The sequence below is a fragment of the Myotis lucifugus genome, unplaced genomic scaffold (assembly GCF_000147115.1).
Source record: "Myotis lucifugus unplaced genomic scaffold, Myoluc2.0 scaffold_20, whole genome shotgun sequence".
Classification (NCBI taxonomy): Eukaryota; Metazoa; Chordata; class Mammalia; order Chiroptera; family Vespertilionidae; genus Myotis; species Myotis lucifugus.
This window is the reverse complement of record NW_005871068.1, coordinates 7575984-7603289: the sequence shown is the minus strand read 5'-3', so window position 1 is coordinate 7603289 and position 27306 is coordinate 7575984. Positions and strand designations below refer to the sequence as shown.

The window sequence follows — 27306 nt, the reverse complement described above, 5'->3', positions numbered from 1 at the left end:
CCACCCCAGAACCTCACCACTCCACTGTCTGTGTCCACAGGTTATACAAATATGCATATAAACTCATTGGTTGATCTCTTCCCACCCACCCTCCCCTGCCTAACCTCTTATATTCAACAGTATATTCATGCTTCTACATCTCTGGGACTATTTTTGTTTCTCAGTTTATTTGGTTCATTAGATTCCACATATGCATGAGATCATGTGATACTTATGTTTCTTGGACTGGCTTATTTTGCTTAGCATAATGCGCTCCAGGTCCATCCATGCTGTGTAAATGTTTTTATTCACAGATTTTCCTTCCTGTAATTAATCTATTAGGATATACTCTCTTGGCTACTTTTACTGATCCAATACTATCATTAACTATTAAAGTTTATTCTGCACATTACATCCCCGGGCCTTATTTTATAGCTGAATTTGTACCTTTTGGCCACCTTCACCTATTTCACCTACCTTCCACTCCTTGCTTCTGGTAAACACCAGTCTGTTCTGTGTATCTATGTGTTAATTTCTGTGTTTTTTTCCTCTTAAAGATTACACATGTAAGCGATACCATACAGCATTTGTTCTTCTCTCTGTGTTGAAAACTTTCTGTGGAAAGAACACTGCTTGAAAACGACCACTTATTTAATTTAGCATAATGCCCTCCAGTTCTGCACATGCTGTTGCAAGTGGCAGGATTTCTTTCTTTATTATGGCTGAATGATAGATCCTTTTCTATGTGTGTATGAGTGCGTGTGTATCCCTTTTCCTGTATCCATTCACTGATCAATGTGCAGTTTGGTTGTTTCCATGTCCTGGCAACTGTAAATAATGTTGCAATGAACATGGGGTAGAGTTATCACTTCACTTATATTCTGAATCTAAATAAACTTTCTTTTTTTTTTTAACAATACTACTTGAAAATTACCTAAGAAATAAGACAACAAAGTATTTTGCACATCAAGAATAATGGTCAACAAGCATTTCCAACCACAATGTGGAGATTTCAACTCAGACCTCAATCAGGCTGAGAAAAACTACTGGATGTGTCCCCAGATTTCCCACTGACCTCCCAATGGATCTAACTTCTGCTTAGCAATGGACACTAAGTAATATGCTATCTCCACCCACTATTTACACTCCTTTTCACTTGTTCTTTAAGAAGTGGAGAATATATCACCCTCTTTTATATTGATAGCTTCTCCTACAATCTATAATTGCATGGGCAGGTACATGGTCTTCTTTGCCTAAACATTCCCCATGCGAGCAGGAAGACTTCCAAAGAGCTGATGCTCAATTAATGGTTGTGTAGCATAAAAGCTATGAATTAAGAGGACTTATATTCTCAAACATTCTTGAATAACATCAGGAAATCCTTGTATATATCTTACAAATTTACCAAACAAAAAAACGATAGATGGACACTTAGTTTGCTTTCATGTCTTGGCTGTAACAGATAATGCTGGGTACAGGATAGGTAATATAGGCAGTAACATTTTAATATCTATGTATGGTTCAGATGTGTACTAGACTTATGGTGAGAGCATTGTATTTTTGTTAATCCTCACCAGAGCATATTTTTCCATTGAATTTTTTAGAGTGGTTTTTTTTTTTAGAGACAGTGGAATTTTTTAAGGGGGGGAGAGAGAGAGAGAGAGAGAGAGAGAGAGAGAGAGAGAGAGAGACTGATCCCTTGCCTCCAGCTGACTCTCTGACAGGGCCGGGAATTGAACCTGCAGCTGAGGTACAGGCCCTTGACCAGAATCAAATCCTCGATTCTTCAATCTGAGGGTCAATGCTCTAACCATTGAGACAAACTGGCTAGGGCAACACTTTTAATTCATATAAATGTCTAATCACTCTGTTGCAAGCCTGAAACTACTATAACATTGTATTTCAACTGTTAAGTGAAAAAAATTAAAACAGAGGTGGACAATTTTTATTTTATCTATCTATCCATCTATGTATCTATCCATCTGCTGTTCCCAACTACTTTAGTGTAAAGTTCTTTCACATCCCAAAATATATTCCTATCCTAAATCTATATTATCTTGTCCTAGATCACAAAAGTGATTGAAGGATTTCCAATTTCTATTTCAAAAACAACACTTTTACTCCTAACTTGATGAACAGCAATAAATGTGAGATCCATTTCATTCATAAACTTATATCCTAAAGCTAAAGAAACATTCTAAAAGAACATCACTTGAAAATGAAAGAAAAATACACAAATATAACTCATCAAGATATTTTGCATATCGGAAACTGCTTAACAGGCTTTTACAGCCCAAAAGTGAAGACTCCACCTCAATGTCACTCAGGTTGAGGGTAGCAGCTAGATGTGGCCTCGAGAGAAGTGGCAGCTGTGGGTGCAGCTTCGGCTCTGGCTCTCTCTTCCTCATCTTTCAAAGCTTCTTCATAATGCAGCCCAAAGGTAGTGGGGACAGTATCATTGAGCTCAGCCCAAAACTCGAGGACTTTCATCTTGCTGGTCTCAGCGTGGGCTCTTGGACCCCACAGGAACTCATAGCGTGGAGGATGACTGTTGGGCACTGGCTGGTACACCAGGTATTTTCCCTGCACCAACTCTTGGGTGATAAGCTTCCTGGGCTCCCCAAATATTAAGTGACTCTTTCCATCAAAGATACCCAAAGTATTCAGGAATACCCAGGTGTCTGCCTCAGAGACACGGTTGCCATTCAACAAGATAAAACCCAGTACAGGCATCAGAATCCCTTTGTTAGGAAAACTGAAGCCGCTGCTCAGACTCTCATCTTCAATGATGACAAGGGTGTAGGTATTACCGTTGGGCTCAACTTCTTTCAATTCCAAGCCAAAGAACAGATCCATGCGCTCAGAGGCCTTCTTGAGGATCTCAGGGAAGTCCTTCCTGAACCACTTGTGGATGATCTTCAGCATATCTCTCTTTTTAATGGGCTGGTTTCTTTTATATTGATACAGCAGGTACTCTACCAACATAGTCGCCTTCTTACTTAGTAGACGTTTGCCAGAACTCTCAGCAGAGGTTGAGGCCTGGGGGGATTTTTTACTTTGCTGAACTTGGCCTTCGGCTTTTACAGCAGATCTTTCACCTGAAGCTCCTGCAGCCGCACTGGTGGTGGCTGGGGCACCCTGAGGTGCCTGGAGAGTGCCAGCACCAGTGGAGGTTGAGGGACCTTCCCCCAAAATGGAAGAGGAGGAGCAAGCGGCCTCTTCTTCCTCTCCTGCAGGGGCCTGAGCACTCTTATCACCTTGTTTCTCAGCTCTGTTTTGGCGGCGTTTCTCCTGAGCACGGAGCTTGCTCTTATGACCACGAGGCATGATGGCTGTTGTTCAGGACAACAGACAGTAGTGAGCCAATGGACAGCTGCTTTGGGCACCTGAGGGAATGGAGACACATTTGCTGTGAGCACCTTCAACAGGCAGATTCCACCTGGGGTCTGTTGAAGGTTGCCTATACAGGCTTCCTTTAAGGCACTCTTTTACCAGCCCCCAAGGCTCCTGTTCTTCTGATCATTCTGTCCCCTATGAGCCCCACAGAGAAACAAGAGAAACTTTAGAGTGAGTAGCCCACTACTTGCTACCAGCCCTGCCTTGAGTTTACTCAGGTGACAATGGGTGATGTCAGTGTGGCTCCCTTTGTTTGGGATGTGGGGTCCTCTCAGTTCATCTTCAGTGTTATCATTTCAACTCTAAATAGAAGCTGGGCACCCTTTCTTCTGCTACTCTGACATTGATATTTTAACTTTCCCTGGGACCTAAGAGAAGGAACTGGAGGGAAGCCTCAGTCCACCTCCCTAACAGGGGTCATCCCGTGCTGAGAGCTTAGTGAGGGGTGCTTTGTGTCCTGAGTTCGTTTTTTCCCCCAGTTGTCAGTCAAGCTCCTCACCTTGGCTACTTATAGGGGTTGGCACCATCCCCTTTTGCTGACTAGTGGCTAGTCCTTCAGACTAAGGATCTCACCTCCCTTAGACCTGATATAAAGAAGAGATGAGGGATGCTCAACATGACAGCCCTTCCTTGAGATTTCCTGAGCTAATATTACAAGTTGGCATAGACCCTTTGATGTCACTTTTATTCAGGGTTGGTTGGTTCCTTGAGTCATGTCTCAGGTTCCTCAATAGGACTCCTGTTGGAAAACACCTCACAGTAATAGCCAAGTTACCTGAGCTCTAAAAAGCATAAACAAAGTTGACCTTGTCTGATTGAAAGTGGTCTCCCAAAAGTAGGGGCTATTGAAAGAAGTTTGGGGTCTTATTGTAGGTTGTTCTACACAGGATTTCAATCCAAGGTCTAAATTTGACTCATGCTGAGGTCATCATTTCTCTATCTGCTTGCCTGGATGGCTCCCTTCAGACCAATGTCCTCACTTCCCTGTAACCCCTGAGTGAGGACTCCTGCCTGACATTTATACTTGAGGTGCGCTAGTGTGAAAATAGGGAGCATTCTTTTTGTTTCTTTGTTTTGTTAATCCTCACTGGAGGGTAGTTTTTCCATTGAAGTTTTTAGAGAGAGGGAAGGAAATAGAGTGGGAGAGAAACATTGATGTGAGAACAACAGATCAACTGGTTGCCTCCTCATGGGCACCAATTGGGTGGGGATCCACCTAACACCTAGGTACCTGCCCATGACCGATGACCGGCTCCAGGAGCCTTGTGCAGGCCGACCATCTAAGCCGGAGGCACACTGGCTAAGGCAGGGAGGATTCCTTGTGGCCCCTGGCACAGGGTGGCACATGCCCACAGTCCTCAATGGTCTGTCCCTGAAACCTGGCACAACACGAAATCCTCCCTCTGCTGATGTGCGGTTGCCCCTTTGACCGGAACTGTCACCTCCCCGAGATGGCCTGGGAGGAAGTGAGTGCAACTCATCATGGCGACGAGCCCTAGCCTCCCAGGGGTGACTCCCACAGCCTCCCTCAGTGTAACAGCCCTGAACCCTGGCAGAGACGGGGCCCTCTTTGTACCCTCCTCCACTACCCCAAGGCCCTGGCCTCTCTGAGACACCACCGGAGGAGTAAGGGTGACCGCGGCCTGCCCGCTCTGCTCCCGGCAGCCTTGGCTGAGTTTGGCGGGGTGGCCGCTCGAGAGGAGGCCGGGTCGTTCTTTATCTATTTCCTTGGCCGGACGGTCCCGAGAGCTGAGTACAGGGGCTGCTGCCCTGCGTGGCCCTGTCACCGAGAGAGGGCTGCTCTGAAGCACCCGGCCTCCATCTTGAATCCCTTTGGGGCCCAGGGGTCCTCCTTCAGTAGGGTCGGGCCTACTCCCTCCCAAGGCCTTCCCCCAACACTTTCCAGGCCGCAGTCTCAGGGCTGTACTGGGGCCTGTCGGGGCTCAGCAGGGGAGGGGTGGGGGGCCTGCCTTTGTTTTGGGGTGTGTGGCTTCCGAGGTTCCCACCTTGACGCCAGGCCCGTCCTTCGAAGCCGTCCTCAGCCAGGCAACCGTCAAAAACGTGAGCTCACAGTTAGGTCCTGGACGTCCAAGCGGAAGTCGTTAGGCTCTTTCCCACGGGGCTGTCCAGGGCGCGCCTAATACCGGGAGCCTGAAGGCTTAATGTGTCCTTGGACCGAGGTCCTCACTCAGGCTCCCCACTTTTGTGTCTGCAGAGCTTGGACGCCTCCCTCTAGATACGGGAGTGGACCCGGTCCCCACAAAGTCTGCCCTCACCTGAGACCCAGGGAGGCAGGCAGTGAGGGTGCCCTGCCTCTGAAGCGGGCCCTGGGCCTCTCAGGCCGGAAGCGGGGGTTGGGTCACTGCTGGACCCTACTGTGTAAGAATTTTGATCCCTAGGTCTTCACTCATGTTCCTAACCTGGGGTTCCTCTTTTTAGTGACCCAGGTCTATCCTTATCTAAACAAAGCCTCATGTTTGTGAGTTCCTGGAGGGGAAGTTTGCTATGTGACACACATCTAGTCCTATTTCTCTTCCACATAATGTAAGATTGACAGCAAGATCAGTTTCCTGTGAGGCCCCATGTTTAGGGAGCGTTTCTGTGATCATCACTCAGGGGTCTCATCATAACTTCAATTAAGGCCATAACCACTTTTTCTACAGAACTGGGGCTGCATCCTTCAAAGTGAGGACCTTTCCTCCCTGAGGTCTGATAAGTAAAAATAATGCTATGTCTTCTACAGTTCCCCATGGCTAAGAATAAAATGGGGCTCTATTTGACTCCCTCTGCTAGCGGGGGTTCCACCATAACATTTAGGGTCTTTATCAAAGCTTTTGTGAAGGCCTAGGTTTTCTCTCTCTTCATTGCTGGGAATTTCTCCATTAGTAGAAGATCACTTCAGGAAGATTAAAAGGGTTCTGCCAGAACTCTTTCCTGAGCATCCCAAGGCCAACAGCATTGGGGGAATTTGTGGGGTTACTCTGCTTGGACTGGGTGGTTCTTTAATTCTTATTCAGAGTCCACACCTTGACACCTGACCATTCTTTGGACTCCACTACCCCGAGGCTGCTCCCATCAAATCAAGGTACTCACCTTTTGGGGTCCTCCAAAGTTCCACATCCTGCTGGGACTTTTCCAGTCCTCCAAGGGTTGATGGTCTGAGCCAGACTTATGGAACCCCACTGTTTTGTTTGCGTCCTTTCTTCATTCCTCATTCAGGGTTCTCACTTTTATATCTATCTATCTATCTATCTATCTATCTATCTATCTATCTATTATCTATCTATCTATCTATCTATCTATCTATCTATGAGTTTGTCTTTTTTACACCAAGGCTCTTAAGTACTTGAAAGTCCTAAAGAATAATGGTGGACATGCTCAGCTTGACAGCTCTGCGCGGCCCCTTTCATGCATAGAGGGGAGGGGTGGAAGCATGTCTGTGTGTGACCCCAATATTCTGGGCTATTTGTCTATCCAGCCCTCTAATATTGGGGCCCTCCTCTTGGCTCCTGCCTCTTGGGATAAAGGCTTCCTGGAAAATGCCACATCCCTGCAAACCCTGAACAGTTTCCCATCTGAAAATCTTGGTTCCTGCTTTAAGTGTGACGTGAGATGGGGCAGCTGAAGCCCAAGTCAGGAGTTCCAGGACAGGACAGTCAGGCAAAAAATATGCTGATATTTTCCTTCTCTTCATCAGTCAGACTTAGATTCTTATGTAAAGTCTGTCCTGCAATTCTACAGGGAAAGGGAAGTCTATGGTAATTTTATGAGATTCTGATCTTTTCAGGTTATCTAACATTGCATATGTACATGATCATGCTGTCACCAACTATTAGCTTTCTATTCAGGCCTCTCATTTAGTTTGGTATTCATATTGCTCTGGGAATGTAGTCCAACTCAGTAGTATGACCATAGATTCTTATTTTTATGACCTGAGATACATTATTAAGAAGTAAAAAGAAAATTGAATTCAGAAGCACAAGGTGGGCCTCACACTGGGATAATTGGAATAGTGTGAGCTCTAAACTAATTCAGACCAGGGGTCGAGTTTCAACCTTGTCCCTTAACAGCTGTGTGAATTTGGGCACATTTCTGGTTTTATTTTTTATCCTCACCCGAGGATATTTTTTTCCATTAATTTTTAGAGAGAGTGGAAGGGAGAGGGAGAGACAGAGCTATACACCAATGTGATGGAGACACATCTATTGGTTGCCTCCCGCATGCCCCCAACCAGGGCCAGAAGCCTGCAATTGAGGTATGTGGGCGCATTTCTAAATGTTGTGAGCTTCAGGCTCTGCATCTGTGAAGTGGGTTTGTTTGATGAGCTCTTGTTGCACTAGTGGAATGTGGTTAATATGTGTCATATGCCTGGCACAGTGCCTGGCCTTTACTGAGACTGCAACATGGCATTTATTACAATGATTCATTTGAATCCCAATGATGCCACCCACCCTGCTGGGATTGTTTGTATGTTTTAATACAGCAGAAATCAGCAAATATGTAGCATTCTAGAACTAAGAAAATCCAATCAGCTAAAATGCTGATTACTCAGAAAAACTAAGTAATATTTTCCTATTACATGATTAGTCATTCAATATGGATATGAGGTATACTTACCTGGACAGATGCAATTCAAAGCTCCTAGAGTGTGTGTCAAGAATCTACAACTTCCCTCCCTCCCTAGCATCCTTTCATTTAAACCACCATTATCTACATTAATGTAACGAGCACCAAAACCCTATAACTTACTTATGCACATGATAATTTAATTTGAATGCCCTTTTGATGGAGCAGACTTTGACCCTCTGAGTTTAGCGCAAAGAGTGCCCAGTGGCCTCTTAACTTCTCACCTCAAAAGAGAGTCACCCTTACTTCTCATAAATTCCCTGAGACAATGTGAATAAAACATCTAATTTGCACATTGTGTTCATCTGCACTGAACACATTTGATCCCTGGCCCAGGTGGGAATTCTCTCTGGTTTACCCACAATCCCAAAGTAAACCACCATGAAGCTAACTTAGAAGTCCCTCCCACCATGGGACTTGCAGTTTCCCAAGACCCAACACTGCTTTGCTTTAGGGCATTTGCACTTGAAGCTTTAATCTGGACCCTCTCCTTTTCCTCATCCTCCTTTTTTTTTTTTTGCCTGCCCTTTGTGTCTGAGAGATAATCTCACCTTCTTTTTATAGGATAGTTGTCCCTAACCACTCAAATTCTATGGGTAGTGACTCAGTGTTTTTGTTTATTTGTGTGTGTTTTTTTAAATTAAATCTTTATTGTTTAGATTATTACAGTTGGTCCTCTTTTCCCCCCCCATAGCTCCCCTCCACCCGTTCCCCCCACCACACTCCACCCTCACCCCCCCTACTGTCCTCATCCATAGGTGCACGATTTTTGTTCAGTCTCTTCCGGCATCTCCCACATCTCTCCCCCCCTCCCCCCTCCCCCGCCAAGAATAGTCCATCCACTCCCTTTCTATGCCCCTGATTCTATTATAATCACTAGTTTATTCTGTTCATCAGATTATTTATTCACTTGATTCTTAGATTCACTTGTTGATAGATGTGTATTTGTTGTTCATAATTTGTATCTTTACCATTTTCTTCTTCTTCCTCTTCTTAAAGGATACCTGCCAGCATTTCATATAATACTGGTTTAGTGGTGATGAACTCTTTAGCTTTTCTTATCTGTGAAGGTCTTTATCTGACCTTCAATTCTGAATGATAGCTTTGCTGGATAAAGTAATCTTGGTTGTAGGTTCTTGGTATTCATCACTTTGAATATTTCTTGCCACTCCCTTCTGGCCTGCATAGTTTCTGTTGAGAAATCAGCTGACAGTCGTATGGGTACTCCCTAGTAGGTAACTGACGTTTTGTTTCTTGCTGCTTTTAAGATTCTCTCTTTGTCTTTTGCTCTTGGCATTTTAATTATGATGTGTCTTGGTGTGGTCCTCTTTGGATTCCTTTTGTTTGGGGTTCTCTGTGCTTCCTGGACTTGTAAGTCTATTTCTTTCACCAGGTAGGGGAAGTTTTCTGTCATTATTTCTTCAAATAGGTTTTCAATATCTTGCTCTCTCTCTTCTTCTGGCACCCCCATAATTCAGATGTTGGTACACTTGAAGCTGTCCCAGAGGCTCCTTACACTATCTTCGTATTTTTGTATTCTTTTTTCATTTTGCTTTTCCAGTTGGGTGTTTTTTGATTCTTCATATTTCAAATCTTTGACTTGATTCTTGCGATCCTCTGGTCTGGTGTTGGGGGTCTGTATAATATTCTTTATTTCAGTCAGTGTATGCTTAATTTCTAGTTGGTCCTTTATCACAACCTTGAGGGTCTCATTAGATTTCTTGAGGGTCTCATTAAGTTTATAGGCGGTTTCTAGAAAATTCTTGAAAAACCTTAAAAGTGTGGTTGTGAACTCTATATCCAGTAGTTTGCTTTCCTCCATTTCTGTCATTTGTGTCCTGTTTCTTTGTCTCTGTATTTTTTATGCTTCGCTGTGTCGATAGAGTGGCTTTCTGTGCTAGGTATCCTGTAGGGCCCAGTGGCTCAGCCTCCCCAATTACCTGAGGTAGACACTCTTGGTGCACACCCTTATGGGCTTTGTGCACAGTCTTGTTGTAGTTAAGCCTTGATTGTTGTAGGTGTCACTGGGAGGAATTGACCTCCAGGCCAATTGGCAGTGAAAATCAGCTGTGTCTGCTGTGGGAGAACTTCTGTGCTGGAGACACCCTTCTGGGGCAAGAGTTGCTTCAGTGTGGCTTTGGTGCTCCCTGAGTCTTCCCCCTGAGTGTGTCCTTTATGAATCCGAGGAGCTGCAATCTGGATGGTCCCACTCCAACCACCAGGCACACTGGCTCCTAGATCTCTAAGGAGGTGCTAATCTAGCCTCTGCCTGAGGCTATCCAGCAGGAGTCAGCTGTGAAGCAATGCGAGTTGCCCTGGGGCCTTGGGCCAGCTGCAGTTTGTTAGGTAATTATCAGATTGCAAAGGGCCAGGCCTTTCATATGCAGAAGCCTCATGGCTTGGGCGGGGTGGGATACCAGGGGATCAGCAGGGCGGAGGGAGCAATTATGGCTGCTCTTAGTCCTGCCCTCAGAGGCCCTGATTCTCAGTGTCCCAGCAATCACTGCAAGCACCTCCGGGAGAAAGCTGCCCTCCAGTTCCAACCAATGCCAGACAACCCAGTTTCTCCCATATGAGTCTGGGTCCCCAGAGACTCACCTGGATTTGGAGCTCAGAGCTTGAGACTCCCTCCCGATTGAAAAAGACAATCATGTCCTCAGCCGCCAGCCCTCTCCGCATTTACCTCTGTACCTCTGTACTTTACTTCCGCACCGCACCTACTCTGAGTCTCGGTATGCTTTTCTCTTTCCTTCTAGTTGTAGAATTTCCACTCAGCCAGCCTTCCTATGGTTCTGGATGATGTCCTTTCCGTATTTTAGTTGTATTTTTGAAGTGGTTGTGCGAGGCAGCAATCTCTGGTGTTTACCTATGCCGCCATCTTGGTTTTTCAGTTGTTTGTTTTTAATTTCTATCCCCAGTACTAGCATTGAGCCCTTCAAACAGTGATACAGTTGCCGTTAATGAATATTAGGTCCAGGATAGTTACCTGGGGACTGGTCGTGTGCATGCCCTTTTCATAATGCAGTCTCTTATCTTAGGTGAGGTGCAGTTTTATGACAAAAATATAGGAATTGATCACTTCCCTCATGTCAACTCAAAGACAAGCTCCATGTGCTCAGTGGCTCTCCTGAGCATATCAGAAAGTGTTCCTTAAATTTTTTTTTAAAATCCTCACCTGAGGATATGTTTTTATTTATTTTAGAGAGAGAGGGAGGAAGAGGGAGAGAGAAACATTGATGTGAGAGAGAAACATCGATCAGTTGCCTCACTTATACTCTCTGAAAGAGGATAGAACCTGCAACCTGGATATGTGCCCTGACCGGGAATCAAACCCATTACCCTTCAGTGCACAGCACGGCTCTCTAACCACTGAGCATACTGGGTAGGGGCAGGATGTGTTTCTTATCTTCTTTTATGACATTCTTCACAATGTTTGTCTTTGTGATGGACTCTTTCATTTGATAACTAAGCACAAGGAAATTCACCAACAAAGCCACTTTGTAGTCCAGAGGTTGTTTCTTCCTTTTGTGACCACTGGAGTCCTCATCTGGTATGTTTGATGAGGTGCCTGTGGACACTCCTGGCTTTGGGTCTCCCTATGAGCCTGAAAGTTTTGCTTATATGTGTGGTACTGATGCCATACTTTGCTAGGAGTCAAGGTGAGTAATCAGAATGAAGAGTGGGGAGACCATGTTTCTGACACTGATGCATGATGACTCTTGTTGATATTTGTAGGCAGGAGTGTGGGTAGGAGGCATGGTGATAGGGAACCATAGGCTAAGGAAGAGGAGGATCTGAGTGGCCTCATCTGATGAATTCAATTTTGTTGGCTCTGACAAAGGCCAACTCCACAAAACCTTTCCCAAGGGCAGTGGTCTAGGTCTCACAGGCCTCTTGTGCTGCTTGTCCCATAAGTATTTGAAGGAGGAGCTGAGAAGGCATTTCACAATAAATCCAGCCAACTCAGTTGGAGACTTCCCAGGGCTCACAGTAGGGCAGGCACACTTGCGCTTTGTGGGGTCATCTCTGTATTAAGGTGGATGGTCCCCTCAGTTCTTCCTTAGGGTCCTCACTGTGACTCTGGACAGCTCTTAAGACACTCACTCTACTAACCTGAGGCCATATCCCTTTGGACCAGGGCTGGGGAACGTCCAGCCTGCGGGCCATTAAAGGCCTGAGAAATCATTTGGTCTGGCTCTGCCAAGGCAACAGCAGGTGGGACTTGAAATTCAATACATCTGGGAGCTTTTTTTCATAGCAACATAAATTTATATTAAGTGAATGATGTTATAAACATCCAAATGGCCTTTGGCAGGAAAAAGGTTCCCCACCCCTGCTTTAGACCAAGGCCTTCACCTCTCTGAGACTTCTATGAGGAAGTCAGGGGGCAGCTCATATGACCACCTCTGTATGACAGAAGTACCTTGAGCTTAGGGGTACTCTTCTCTGGGGTGTGTGGTCTCCTCACTCTTCATTCTGATTACTCACCTTGACTCCTAGCAAAGTATGGAATTCCTTTCTCTGCTGAAATGGGGTCACCTCCTTTAAGGACCTCACCTCTTTGAGTCCTCTGTGGAGAAAACAACAAAGGACAAAGCGATACAGAACCTGTTGTTACATATACAGGATGCCTGCAAACCTGCCTGCGGGGGAAGTGAGGACTTCAGCTTGAAATTTTTTCAGGTCTCACAGTAGGGGTTGAGCAGGACTTTGAGGTCCCCATCTTCTGGAGTTATATTATTCTCAGTTCATATGGGAGGTTCTCTGAGACATCGTGATACTCAGAGAAATGCAACTTTGAGAGCCTGCAAGGGACTTACTGGGGAGGAAGTGGCAGCAATGAAAGGTGGAACAGCAGACTGTGCCTGCCTGTCTTGTTGAGACAGTTTGTCACAGGGAATCAAAGGTACCTCCCAATCAGTGCTGAAATGGTGTTTACAGCAGTATTTCCAAAAATAGGGCCTGTGTGATAATATTAGATGCCACAAAAATTTTAAATTATTTTAGAGTAAGCTGGTTAAACAAAGTTAAATAGGTTTTGTTTCTGGTTTTATTTTCATTGCAAGGTTCCAAGAGCCTCCACTAGAGGGTTAATGAGAAACTCCAAGAGGGTTAATATAATGTGATGAGTTTTCTTAACATATTTCAACATGTAAAGTGTGTCCTTCTATCATTTTTTTTCACTTTGAATCGCAAGACTTCAACACAGAACATTTTGCATTTTGGAGATGGTGTTTATGAAGTTCCTGGCAGATCCTCAACTATGTTTTTCTGAGTGTTTTTGGTGAAAATGCAGTGGTCCTTAGAGGGGACAAGAATACAAGCCAGGGGCATTTTCTTTTTTTTTTTTTTTTTTAAATATATTTTATTGATTTTTTACAGAGAGGAAGGGAGAGAGATAGAGAGCTAGAAACATCGATGAGAGAGAAACATCGATCAGCTGCCTCCTGCACATCTCCTACTGGGGATGTGCCCGCAACCCAGGTACATGCCCTTGACCGGAATCGAACCTGGGACCCTTCAGTCCGCAGGCCGACGCTCCATCCACTGAGCCAAACCGGTTTCGGCACCAGGGGCATTTTCAAAGCAAAATGTCAGCTTCAGTGCCAATAAAGATGATATTTAAAGTGCAAGGACATCTTATTTTTATTACAAAATGTATTTTTATTGTTGATAGTATTAAAGATGTCTTCCATTTCCCCTCACTCCCCCCCTCCTCCAAGCTCTTATCCACCCCCTCAGGTCTTTGCCACTCTATTACCCATGTCCATGGGCTATACATATAAGTATATATGTTCTTTGGTTTATCTCTTTTCATCCCCCCCCCCACATCGAGGTATGGCAGTCTGTTCCATGCCTCCATGCTTTGGGTCTTATTTTGTTGGTTGGTCAATTCATTTTGTTCATTAGATTCCACGAAAAAGTCAGATGATGTGATACTTGTCTTTCTCAGATTGGCTTATTTCACTAAGCATAATAGTCTCCAGATCCATCCATGTTGTCCCAAAGGGTAAGAGATCCCTCTTTTTTATAGCTGCATAGTATTCCATGGTGTAAATGTCCCACAGATTTTTTTATCCACTCATCTACTGATGAGCACTTGGGCTGTTTCCAGATCTTAGCTATTGTAGATAATGCTGCTATGAATATAGGGGTGCATATATTATTTCTGATTGGTGTTTCTAGGTTTTTAGGATATAGTCCCAGAAATGGGATCATTGGGCCAAATGGCAGTTCCATTTTTAATTTTCTAAACATATTTTTATTGATTTCAGAGAGGAAGGGAGAGAGAGACAGAAACATCAATGATGAGAGAGAATCATTGATCAGCTGTCTCCTACACGCCCCCTACTGGGGATCGAGCCCATAACCCAGGCATGTGCCCTTGATCAGAATCAAACACTTCAGACCACAGGCCAACACTCTATCCATTGAGCCAAACCGGCTAGGGCTCATTTTTAATTTTTTGAGGAAACTCCATACTGTATTCTATAGTGGCTGCACCAGTCTGCATTCTGACCAGCAGTGCATGAGGGTTCCCTTTTCACCACATCTTCCCCAGCGCTTGTCATTTGTTGACATTTTGATGATAGCCATTCTGACAGGTGTGAGGTGATATCTGTTGTTTTAATTTGCATTTCTCTCATAATTAGTGACTTTGAGCATTTTTTCATATGTGTCTTGGCCTTCTTTATATCCATTTTGGGGAAGTGTCTACTTAGGTCCTTTGCCCATTTTTAAATTGGATTATTTGTCTCCCTTTTGTTAAGTCATATGAGTTCCTTATATATTTTGAAAATTAACCCCTTATCAGATGTTGGGACTGAGGCTGATATTCTTTCTGCTATTCTTATAGTGATTCATTCAGGAACTGGAGCAAGCCATGTCCCTGCAGAGGCTACACGTAGTAGATCTATCTGGAAAGATAAAGGCAGCGAATGGAGACAGGGGCTCAGAGCATTAACCGACAGATGCCTGTAGAAGTCCAGAGGGGAACACACACCCATTTTCCTCTTCACAGTTCAAATAAATTTTTAAAACAAAAGCAATTTCCTAGGGAAATCTGTAACACAAACCCAGCCTTTATTTTGTGATCTGTATTTAAGGTATACAGGCAATTAGAAGTGTGTTAATCTTATTAAGTTACTTACTTAAATGCTATATTTCAAAGCATTTTCACACGAAAGAGAAATGGGTGGTGTCTCCAGAGAGTTGACCTTGAGAAAAAAATCCAGTATATCAGTAATATATTTAGAGCTTCATCCTCCACTGGAACAAAACTCATGAATGTCAATAATATATTGTTTTAGTCATGTGATAGCTAGATAATTAATAAAGATATTAAATATAATAATTTCTAGAAACTGTGACTCTACCACTTACTTTAGCAATACCTCTTCAATTGGATTTCAGTGTTTTAATATTTCTATTTCTCTCTATAATAATTGGATACACATATGATTTTAAAATATTGTACAATTATTCGTCAGGGAATTGGAGCAGGACTTTGTGACTTTACTAAAAATCTTTTCAGTTGAAAACATATCCTTAGAGTAGCCATTGATATTGAGACAACTTCAAGTTTTATAATGATGTGTTACCACATACTATTCTTTCATTACAGAGAAAGAAACCCACACCAAAATAAAAACATCTCAGTCAATGTTGAAGCAGAGACACAGCTTTTCAAAGTGCCAGTTTTGTTTTAGAGAATCATTCTCATGTTTCTTCTAAGTGGTTTTTCCATGTCATAAAAACCTATTCAAAATATTAATGTTTAATGTTTAAAATGATCATTGTAAAGAGGTAGGTAAATAGGAAAATTACAAAGAAAATCAACAACAATCACAATATAATCTCCACTACTCAGAGGCATATGCTTTTATCAAACAATTTTTTAAAATTAGTTATTAGGCAATTTTGGAAGTCTCTGAAAAAAATCTCAGCTTGACACACACAAACCACCTAGTGAACAATGACATAATCTTACCAACTAGTTAGTTATTTTCAGTTTGCAGGTGGGTAAAGAAACTCGGTCCCAAGAAAAATGCTGCTCTTTAGGTTATATCCTTTCCTCCTTTTCTTCATCTAACGACTATTCTGCTTTGATTATTGTAGGGCTTTGCTTAGGCTGTTGACAATAATTTTTCTCTTAAAACAGAACCACAGGGAGAAAATAGCTTTAATATTGCATAGGATATTCAGGGAGTAAGAATAAAAGACAAGAAAAATCGATCATCAGGATTTGAATGTCAGGCTTTGCCAGTGACTCACAGAGAACACCTAATGTAGGATGTAATTTTTTCCAGACTTTAATATTCACTAAGTACACAATGACCAAATAGCCTATATTTGTTATTTATTTGCTTAGTTAGATTTGATGTGACATTTGTGACTACAAGCTATAGGTCTAGATCAAATGTCTGTGATCTAGAGAGATGGGATCTTAAATTGTGATTATGTGAAATGTTTATACAAATCCAAATTTGTAGAACTAAGATGGCCCTGGCTTTCAGTTACTGACCAAAGATGAAGCCATAGGTAAGCTATTTGGAGAACAAAATGAAGTCAACACTAAGAGGGAGGAAAACAATCTTTCTTTAATGACAAAAACCAACAAGTATTCAAAATCCAGAATATAAAACAATCAACAAAAGGTACAAGAGGTATTATAATATAAATTAATAAATAGGTATGCATTGAAAGCAAAGGAGCTCTGTTTTAATTAAAGCTCTGTTTAAATTAAAGGATATCTTTGTTAAATTCAGAGTCCATTCACATGCCGGGAGTACACAATCATACTGCAGAGAGTCCCACAAATGATGTAGAGGAAAAGTGGCTTTGTGTGTGCTGGAGGGAGTGGGATGGGAAATGGGAACATTGGAAATGCGCCAAATGACAGGGCACTGGGGAAGTGGTAGCTTCTCTCTAGTCTCTCAGCATTAGTTGGGGAAAAGCATGGACAACAGAAGTTGTGTGTTCTTTAAAAGCAGTGTCTTTCAAAAGAAACAAACAGACTCATAGACATGAAGAACAGAATGATGGTTGCCAGAGGGGAGGGGGGTTGAAGGACTGGATGAAAAAGATAAAGAAATTGAGTACAGATTGGTAGTTACAAAACAGTGATGGTGCTATAAAGTACAGCATATGGAATAGAGTCAATAATCCTATATAATAAAAGCCTAATATACAAATTGTCCCCATCCACCTGCTATGATGTGTGCTGACCACCAGTGGGTGGTGCGGAACATGGCAAGCATCAGCAATGTGCTGCGACTTCTTGCCAGCTACCTGGGGGTGGAGGTGACGGGGACAGAAGTGCAGTGAGAAGGCGGGGTGTCCACAGAGTTCTCTCTCACTCCTTTTGCTACCCTCTCCCTGACGCCAGGGAAGCCCCTCCCCCACCCCACTGTGCTCAGGTGACCAGCGGGTGCCTGTGAGGAGTCCACCCTGCACCTGTGTGGCATCTTCTGGGGGTGAGCCAGGCAGTAGCTGCCAGGACCGCAGGGGCCAGTTGGGCTCCCCATGGGTTTGTGCAGGAGCCGGTCTGGGAGGCCAGCCTAGAGAGAGTGTGCTGCCCACTTGGCTTCCGTGTGGCGCATCTGGGCAACCCAGAGGCCCATGCTGTGCCCTGGCCTGTGGTGTCTGGCCACGATCACTGCATCTCCGCATGGGGACTTGGGCGCCGAGAGTCAGGTGGAGCGGGGTGCGTGGAGGCCCGGGGGGCCAGGTGTTGCCCAGGGCCCAGAGGTCAGCTGGGACCTGCCCTTCCATGCCAGACGCTTGTGCTTCAATCGCCAGCCAGGTCTAGGGACCACACCCGTGCATGAATTTCGTGCACTTGGCCTCTAGTATTGTAATAATTATGTGTGGTACAAGGTAGGTACTGGAAATATTGGGGGACACTTTCTAAAGTATATGTTGTCTATCCACTATGCTGTGCACCTAAAACTAATACAAATATTGAATGTAAATTGTAACTGAAGAGGAAATTTTTAAAAAGCAGTGGGTTCCATTTCCGCTTGTTAATCAAAAGCACTTGGGGAGTTTACTGAGACTACTGATTTCCAGGCCCACTGCAACTCCTAAATCAAGAGGGTCTTGTAGTATAGATTTTTTAAAAAATATATTGTATTGATTTTTTTACAGAGAGGAAGGGAGAGGGATAGAGAGTTAGAAACATTGATCAGCTGCCTCCTGCACACTCCCTACTGGGGATGTGCCCGCAACCAAGGTACATGCCCTTAACCGGAATCAAACCTGGGACCATTGAGTCCCCACACTGACGCTCCATCCACTGAGCCAAACCAGTCAGGGCGATTTTTTTAAAAAAGAAGTCTTAGAATCTGAGAAGTCAAAATTGAAGTCACACTATTACCACACTTCTCATTAGCACTCTATTAAGAAGTGTTAAACAATGGGAAATTAAGATTTCCCCCAGAAGATAAAAAAAGTTTTTCATTTAAACTTAAACATACTAATTGGAAGTCCATAGGTCTTCTGGGACTTATATGAACGTTTTTGGTGATAATTTTCAACTGTTGAGGTTTTTTTTTCCATTAATGAACATTTTTTAGCTAGCTGTGGACATTTATTAAAATATAGGCCTCAAACTATCCAACTTGTGTCAGGATAAATAAAATAAAATGGCTCAAAATGGTAGTTGAAACCTTGCTAAAGAACTATTAATATTTATAATTTTTTGGTAGGTAAGGATAAAAACAGGTTTTAGGTCACATATAATAATCTTTTTTCCATTCCTTTTTAAGAGTTCTCCATATATTTATTAACCTCTTTTCATTTCTATACTTATAATTGTTTCTTTATAGCCTTATACTTGCAATTGAAAGTACCCTTATAGTTGAAAGTGGTATCTACAGGTTATATGTATAGGTTACATTCCAGTTGTTATTTAATTGTTCAATACCCATTTTTCTTTTTTAAAAAAAACTTAATCTTTTTTATTATTAATAATTATTGGTAAAAGGCTTCAGTGTTGTATTTCCTTTTTTATTAAATTTATTAGAGTGATATTAGTTAATATGATCATATAGGTTTCAGGTGTGGGTTCCATGTTACAAGATCTGTATATTCCACAGTGTGCTCACCACCCAAAGTCAAATCTTCTCCCATCACCTTATATTGGGACCCCTTCCCCTACCACACCCTTCCCTCTGGCAACCACCACTCTGCTGTTTGTGTTCACCAGTTTCAATTTTATATCCCACATATAAGTGAAATCATATGGTTCTTAGCTTGATCTAACTGACTTATTTCACTTAACATAATGTTCTCAAGGTCCACCCATGTTGTTGCAAATGGTACTATTTCATCCTTTCTTATGGCTGAGTATATGTACCACATCTTTATCCAATCCTCTATCAGGATACTTTGGTTGTTTCCATGTCTTGGCCACTGTGAATAATGCTACAATGAACACCGGGGTGCATATATCTTTGCAAATACAAGATTTTGAGTTTTTCAGGTATATAACCAGGAGAAGAATTGCTAGGTCATATGGTAGCTCTATTCTTAATTTTTTCAGAAATCGCCAGACCGTTTTCCATAGTGGTTGTACCAGTCTACATTCCAACCAGCAGTGAATGAGGATTCCCTTTTTTCCACCACCTCTCCAACACTTGTTATTGCTTGTCTTGATAATAGCCACTCTAACAGGTGTGAGGTGGTATCTCATTGTTGTTTTGATTTGCATTTTTCTAATTGCCAGTGAGGTTGAACATCTTTTCATATATCTATTGGCTGTGTGTATGTCTTCTTTGGAGAGGTGTATTTTCAGGTCCTCTACCCACTTTTTGATTGGATTGCTTGTTTGTTTGGTGTTGAGTTTTATGAGTTTTTTATATATTTGGAAAATTAAACCTTTATTGGAGCTACTGTTTGCAAATATCATCTCCCATCTGTCTCTTTTTGCTGTTGTTGTTGTTGTCAGTTTCTTTTGCTGTGCAGAAGCTTTTTAGTTTGATGTAGTCCCATTTATTTATTTTTGCCTTTTACTTCCCCTGCCTTTGGGGCCAAGTTCATAAAATGTTCTCTACAACCAAGGTCCATAAATTTGGTACTTATATTTTCTTCTATGTATTTTATTGTTTTGGGTCTTTTATTTATGTTTTTTAATCTATTTTGAATTAATTTTTGTACATGGGGACAAACTGTAATTCAGTTTCATTCTTTTGCATGTGGCTTTCCAGATTTCCCAGCACCAGTTACTGAAGAGACTATCTTTACTCCCTGGTGTGTTTCTGGCTCCTTTGTCGAAAGTTATCTGTGCATATACATGTGGTTTAATAGCTGGGCTCTCTATTCTGTTCCATTCATCTGTGTGTCTGTTTCTCTGCCAATAGCATACTGTTTTGATTATTACAGCTCTGTAATATAATTTGGAGTCACATAGCATGATATCCCCAGTTTCGTTCTTTTTTCTCAGGATTGCTTTGGCTATTCAGGCTCATTTCTGGTTCCATGCAATTCTGATGATTTCTCATTCTATTTCTTTAAAAAATGACATTGAGATTCTGATGGGGATTGCATTCAATCTATATATTCCTTTGAGTAATATGGCCATTTTAACTATGTTGATTCTTCCAATCCCTGAACATGGGATATTTTTTCCTTTTCTTTTGTTGTTCTTGTTTCAATCTCTTTTACTAATAATTTGTTGTTTTCAGTATATAGGTTTTTCATTTTCTTTGTTAAGATTATTCCTAGGTATTTTATTCTTTTGGTTGCAATTGTAAAAGGAGTTGTTTTTTTCATTTCGTTTTTCCTGATATTTTTGTTGTTATACATAGATGCAATGGATTTTTGTACATTGATTTTTGTATCCTGCAACTTTACTGTATTTGTTGATGTTTCTAATAGTGGTGTTTTGTGTGGGTTTTTTTTTTTGGTGGAATCTTTAGGTTTTCTACATATAGAATCATGTTGTCTGCAAAAGTGACAGTTTTACTTTTTCCTTCCCTATTTGGATGCCTTTAATTTCTTTCTCTTGCCTTATTGCTCTGGCTAGGACTTCAGCACTATGTTGAATAAGAGTGGTGACAGTGTAAGTCCTTGAGTTGTTCCTGATCTTAGAGGAAAAGTTTTCAGTTCTTCACCAGTCAGTATGATATTAGTTGAGGGTTTATCATATATGGCCTTTATTATGTTGAGATATTTTCCTTCTATTCCTATTTTTCAGTATCCATTTTTCTTTTCCTTCAAATATATTTCCAAGGGGAGGAGTGCAAATTTTGTTTCTTTTATTACCCAGAATATTCAAATTTAGTATTTTAAATGTAGTAGACTCTCAATAATGACTTACTCAATGGATTTTCTAAAACATTGATTTTTTTCATGTGAGAAATATATATATATACAATAGTCATTAGCCACATGTGGCTATTTAAATTTAAATGAATCAAAATTAAATAACAATAAAAATTCAGTGCTTTAGCTGCACTATTCACTTTTAACATGTCCAATGGTCGTATGTGGCTCCTATATTGGAAAGCACAGAAATAGAACATTTCTATCTAATTAGAAAATTCTGTTGGACAATGCTGATCTATACAAATCCTGTCTCATCCCTTCTTCCCTTCCTCCCTTCCTCTAAATAGACAACTCTGTCATCTGCAAACAAAGACAATTTTATTCCCTTCTTTCCCAATCTGTGTACATTTCCTTTTCTTTTCTTGTTTTGTTCTATCGCATTAGGTAGGTGTTCTGGTAAACTTTAATAATGAGTGATGACAGGGGACATCCTTGCCTTGTTCTAATTCTTAGGGGGAAAGCATCCAGTTTCTCACCATTAAGCATGATGTTATTTGTCACTATGTTGTACACCTGAAAGTAGTGTAATATTGTATGTCAACTGTAATTGAAAAATAAATTTTAAAATGAATACTTTTAGTTGCTATTTTTCTTGTAGATGTTCTTTAACAAGTTGAAGAAAGTTCCCTCTATTCCTTATTTACTGAGGCATACCAGTATATTATCATGAATGCATGTTGCATCTTGTCAAATACTTTTTTTGCTTCTGTCATTATGATCATATGATTTTTCTTTTTTGACCCATTGATGTCATTACCCTTGGATGCCTAGAATAAATCACATTTTGTTGTGATATATAATGCTTTTTATATATTGTTGAATTTTATTTGATAATATTTGGCTGAGGATTCTTACATCTATGAGAGATATTGATTGGTAGCTTTTCTTTCTTATAATGCCTTTGCTTTGTTTTGGTATTAGGTAATTCTGGCATCACAGAATAAGTTAGGAAGTGTTTACTCTGCTTCTGTTTTTTTAACCAATTGCAGAAAATTAGTATCATATTTTTCTTAGTTGTTTGGTGAAATTCACTACTGAAACCATATGGATCTGGTGGTTTCTGTTTTGCATGATTATTAATTATTTATTTCAATTCCTTTAATAGTTGTAGGTCTATTCAGATTATCTATTTTTGTGTGTGTGAGTTTAGATAGTTTTTATCAAATAATTGGTCCATTTCATCTAAGTTATCAAATTTATGTGCATAGCCTAACCGGTTTGGCTCAGTGGATAGAGCATCAGCCTGCGGACTGAAGGGTCCCAGGTTCGATTCCAGTCAAGGGCATGTATATTGGTTGCGGGCACATCCCCACTGGGGGCGTGCAGGAGGAAGCTGATCGATCTCTCTCATCGATGTTTCTAACTCTCTATCCCTCTCCCTTCTTCTCTGTAAAAAATCAATAAAATATATATATTTAAAAAAATTTATGTGCATAAAATTGTTCAAAATATTCTTTTATTATTCTATTAATGTTCATGGGACCTGTAGTGATGGCCTTTCTTTCGGATATTAGTAATTTTTTCTTTTTATTTCTTGGTTAGCCTGAATAGATCAGTTTTTGTTTTTATTGATTTTCTCTATGATTTATTGTTTTCAGTTTCCATGGTTTCTGCTCTGATTTTTGTTATTTCTTTTCTTCTGCTTACTTTGGGTTTAATTTGCTCTTCTTTTTCTAGTTTCCTGGAGTGAAAGTTTACGTTATTGATTTTAAATAGTTTTTAAATATATGCATTCAATGCTATAAAATTTCCTCTAAGCACTGGTTTTGCTATAGCCCTCTATTTTGATAAGTTTTATTTGCATTTTCATTTAGTTAAAATATTTTTCATTTTCTCATGAGAGTTATTCTTTGACCTATGTGTTATTTAGAATTGCTTAGTCTCCAAATCTACTGATATTTTACAGCTATCTTTCTATTATTAATTTCTATTTTAATTCCATTATGGTGTGAGAGCATATTTTTTATTGTGTCTATTCTTTTAAGGTATATTTTATAGTCCAGAATGTGGTCTGTCTTGGTGAATGTTCCATGTGAGCTTGAGAATGTATATTTTACATGTTGTTAGATCAAGTGAATCAGATCCAATTGATGAATAGTGATTTTCAGTTCAACTGTGTCCTTACTGATTTTCTGCCTGCTGGATATGTCAGTTACGAATAGAAGGGTGTTGAGGTATTCAATTACCATAGTGGATTTATCTATTTTTCCTTGAATTCTACCAGTTTTTGCCTCATGTATTTTGATGCTCTGTTGTTAGGTACAATACACATTAAGAATTAGGTTTTATTAAAAATCAACCCTTTTATCATTATGTAATGAACCTCTTTATCAGTGATGATTTTCCTTGCTATGAAGACAGCTTTGTCTAAAATCAATGTAATTCTCCAGCTTTCTTTTGATGAGTGTCTACCTATTATATCTTTCTCTGTCCCTTTATGTTAAATTCATTTATCTTTATATTTAATGGGAGTTTCTTGTAGACAACATCTAGCTTGGTCTTATATTTTTCTTTTTTTTATTATTTTTTTATTTTTTTAATTAAATCTTTATTGTTCAGATTACATTTGTTCCTCTTCCCCCCCCCCATAACTCCCCTCCTTCCAGTTCCCACCCCAACCTCCGCCCTCACTCCCCACCTACTGTCCTCATCCATAGGTGCACGATTTTTGTCCAGTCTCTTCCCGCATCTCCCACTCCCCTTCCCCCCCCAAGAATAGTCAGTCCATTCCCTTTCTATGTCCCTGATTCATTATAATCACCAGTTCATTCTGTACATCAGATTATTTATTCACTTGATTCTTAGATTCACTTGTTGATAGATGAATGTTTGTTGTTCATAATTTGTATCTTTACCTTTTTCTTCTTCCTCTTCTTAAAGGATACCTTTCAGCATTTCGTATAATACTGGTTTAGTGGTGATGAACTCCTTTAGCTTTTCCTTATCTATGAAGCTCTTTATCTGACCTTCAATTCTGAATGATAGCTTTGCTGGATAAAGTAATCTTGGTTGTAGGTTCTTGGTATTCATCACTTTGAATATTTCTTGCCATTCCCTTCTGGCCTGCAAAGTTTCTGTTGAGAAATCAGCTGACAGTCGTATGGGTATTCCCTTGTAGGTAACTGACTGTCTTTCTCTTGCTGCTTTTAAGATTCTCTCTTTGTCTTTTGCTCTTGGCATTTTAATTATGATGTGTCTTGGTGTGGTCCTCTTTGGATTCCTTTTGTTTGGGGTTCTCTGCGCTTCTTGGACCTGTAAGTCCATTTCTTTCACCAGGTGGGGGAAGTTTTCTGCCATTATTTCTTGAAATAGGTTTTCAATATCTTGCTGTCTCTCATCTTCTGGCACTCCTGTAATTCTGATATTAGTGCGCTTGAAGCTGTCCCAGAGGCTCCTTACACTATCTTCACACTTTCGGATTCTTTTTTCATTTTGCTTTTCCAGTTGGGTGTTTTTTGCTTCTTCACATTTTAAATCTTTGGCTTGATTCTTGTGCTCCTCTGGTCTGCTATTGGGTATAATATTCTTTATTTCAGTCCATGTATGCTTAATTTCTAGTTTCTTTATCATAGCATCGAGGGTCTCATTAGTTTTCATGAGGCTCTCCTCAAGTTTATTGCAAGCCCTCAAAATTGCGTTTTTTAGCTCTATATCCTCCATTTCTGTCATGTTTTTTTGTCTCCGCATTTTTTATGCTTTCTTGGTGCACCCCCTTGTGGTCTTTGTGCGCAGTCTTGTTCTAGTTAAGCCTTGATTGTTGTAGTTAATACTAGAGGGATTTGACCACCAGGCCGACTGGCTGTGGGAATCAGCTGTGGGAAAACTTCTGTCCTCTGGGGAGGTGCTAATCTAGACTTTGCCTGAGGCGATCCGGCAAATGGCTCTGTGCAGGGCTTGGGCAGGGCGGGCTCAACAGGGCGGGCGGAGGGAGCAGTTATGACTGCTCTCAGTCCGTCCCCAAGGGCTCTGCCTCTCTGTCCCAGCAACCGCTGCAAACCTCGGAGGGACCGTAGCCAGACAGTCCCGCTTCTCCCGTTTGATTCTGGGTCCCTAGAGACTCGCCCGGATCTGGAGCTCAGAGTCTGAGACTCACTCCCGACCAAAAACAACAACCGCGCCCTCAGCCACCAGCCGGCTTTGTGCGTGCACCTCCGTACCTTTAAATTTTCCACACTGCGCCTCCTCTGAGCCTTGTAATGCTGTTGTCTTTGCTTCTAGTTGAAGAGTCTCTCCTCAGCCAGCCTTCCTGTGGTTCTGGTTGATGTCCATTCCGTCTTTTAGTTGTATTTTTGAAGTGGTTGTTTGCGGCAGCAGTCTCCGGTGTTTACCTATGCCGCCATCTTCGATTCTCCCATATTTTTCTTAAATTTATTGGGGTGACATTGGTTAATAAAGTTATGTGAGTTTCAAGTGTACAATTCTATAATACATCATCTGTATATTGTGTGTTCACCACCTCAAGCCAAGTCTCCTTCCATCACCATTTATCCTCCCTTTACCCTTTCCTACCTCCCCCACCCTACTTTATCTCTGGTAATCACCATACTGTTGCTTGTCTATGAGGTTGTGGTGTGTGTGTGTGTGTGTGTGTGTGTGTGTGTGTGTGTGTGTTTCTTAATCCTTTCACCTTTTTCACCTAGCCCTTTTGCCCCTCCTCTCTGACAGGTGTCAGTTTGCTTTCTGTATCTATGAGTCTGTTTCTCACCATCACTTATCATCAGAGAAATAAAAATTAAAACCACAATGAGATACCACTTTACATTTGTCAGAATGGCTATCATCAATAAATCAACAAACAACTAGTGTTGGCTAGGAAGTGGAGAAAGGGGAACCCTCCTGCACTGCTGGTGGGAATGCAAACTGGTGCAGCCACTGTGGAAAGCAGTATGGAGTTATTTCAAAAAATAAAAAAAACGTAACTGCCTTATGACCATAGGTGTATGCCACTCCTGGGACTATATCCAAGGAAACCCAAAACACTAATTCAAAAAATATATGCACCCCTATGTTCATTACAGCATTATTTACAATAACCAAGATTTTAAAGCAACCCAAGTGTCCCTCAATAGATGAGTGGATAAAAATGCTGTGGTACATTTACACAATGGAATACTACTTGGCTATGAAAAAGAAGGAAATCTTACCTTTTTCAACAGCATCGATGGACCTGGAGAGCATTATGCTAAGTGAAATAAGCCAGTCAGAGAAAGACAAGTACCATATGATTTTACTTATAGGTGGAATCTAATGAACAAAGTAAACTAACAAACAAAATTGACCTTATTTTATTAATCCCTCTCACAGTCTCTGTCTTTCAATTAGCATCTTTCTTTGTGTATTCCACCATTTTCCTGCCTTCTATTGTTTTAATTGAGCATTTTATATGATTTAATTTTCTCTCCTGTCTTGGTATATAAATTACAATTTATAAAAAATTATAGGGGTTGCCCTAGGGCAGGGGTGGGCAACCCCTGGCACGCATGCCAAACATGGCACGCCAGTAACTTTTGCTGGCACGCGAAACCCTCTCTTATAATCTTCCATTTACAATTTTTGTGAACATTTGAATGACTTAAATGTTAAATTACAAGGAACTGGCAAGACACTTGATGTTATGCTTGGTTACATAAAGGCTTTGGAAAAGAAACTGGAAGTCTTTAAGAGGGATGTGGATGGTGAGAGATTTAGATATTTCCCAAACCTCAAAAGGCACATCAAAGACCTCCCAAAAGATGACAGAACAGACTGTCAAAGCCTTCAAAAAGCTGTTTCTAACATCATCGAGTCAACTATTGAGCAGTTCTTCTCAAGATTTGCGAAATTCAGAGAACTGGAAGAGACAGCAAAATTCATGAGGTTTCCAGACAGCATGAAACTGGAGGAACTAAACTTACAAATGTTTTCATAGATAGACATGGCTGACTTTGAAATGCAGTTGATTGAATTTCAGAGTAGCTCAATTTGAAAGCAGAAATT

The 27306-nt window shown here is 41.2% G+C and overlaps 1 protein-coding gene across 1 annotated transcript; it reads right to left on the bottom strand.

Moving 5' to 3' along the window:
- Positions 1-2298: 2298 nt before the first annotated feature.
- LOC102442527 (melanoma-associated antigen B2-like) lies at positions 2299-3306 on the bottom strand. Its single transcript, XM_014453103.1, has one exon. It carries the CDS (start codon positions 3304-3306, stop codon positions 2299-2301), a length of 1008 nt encoding a protein of 335 aa, XP_014308589.1.
- Between the last annotated feature and the right edge of the window lie 24000 nt (positions 3307-27306).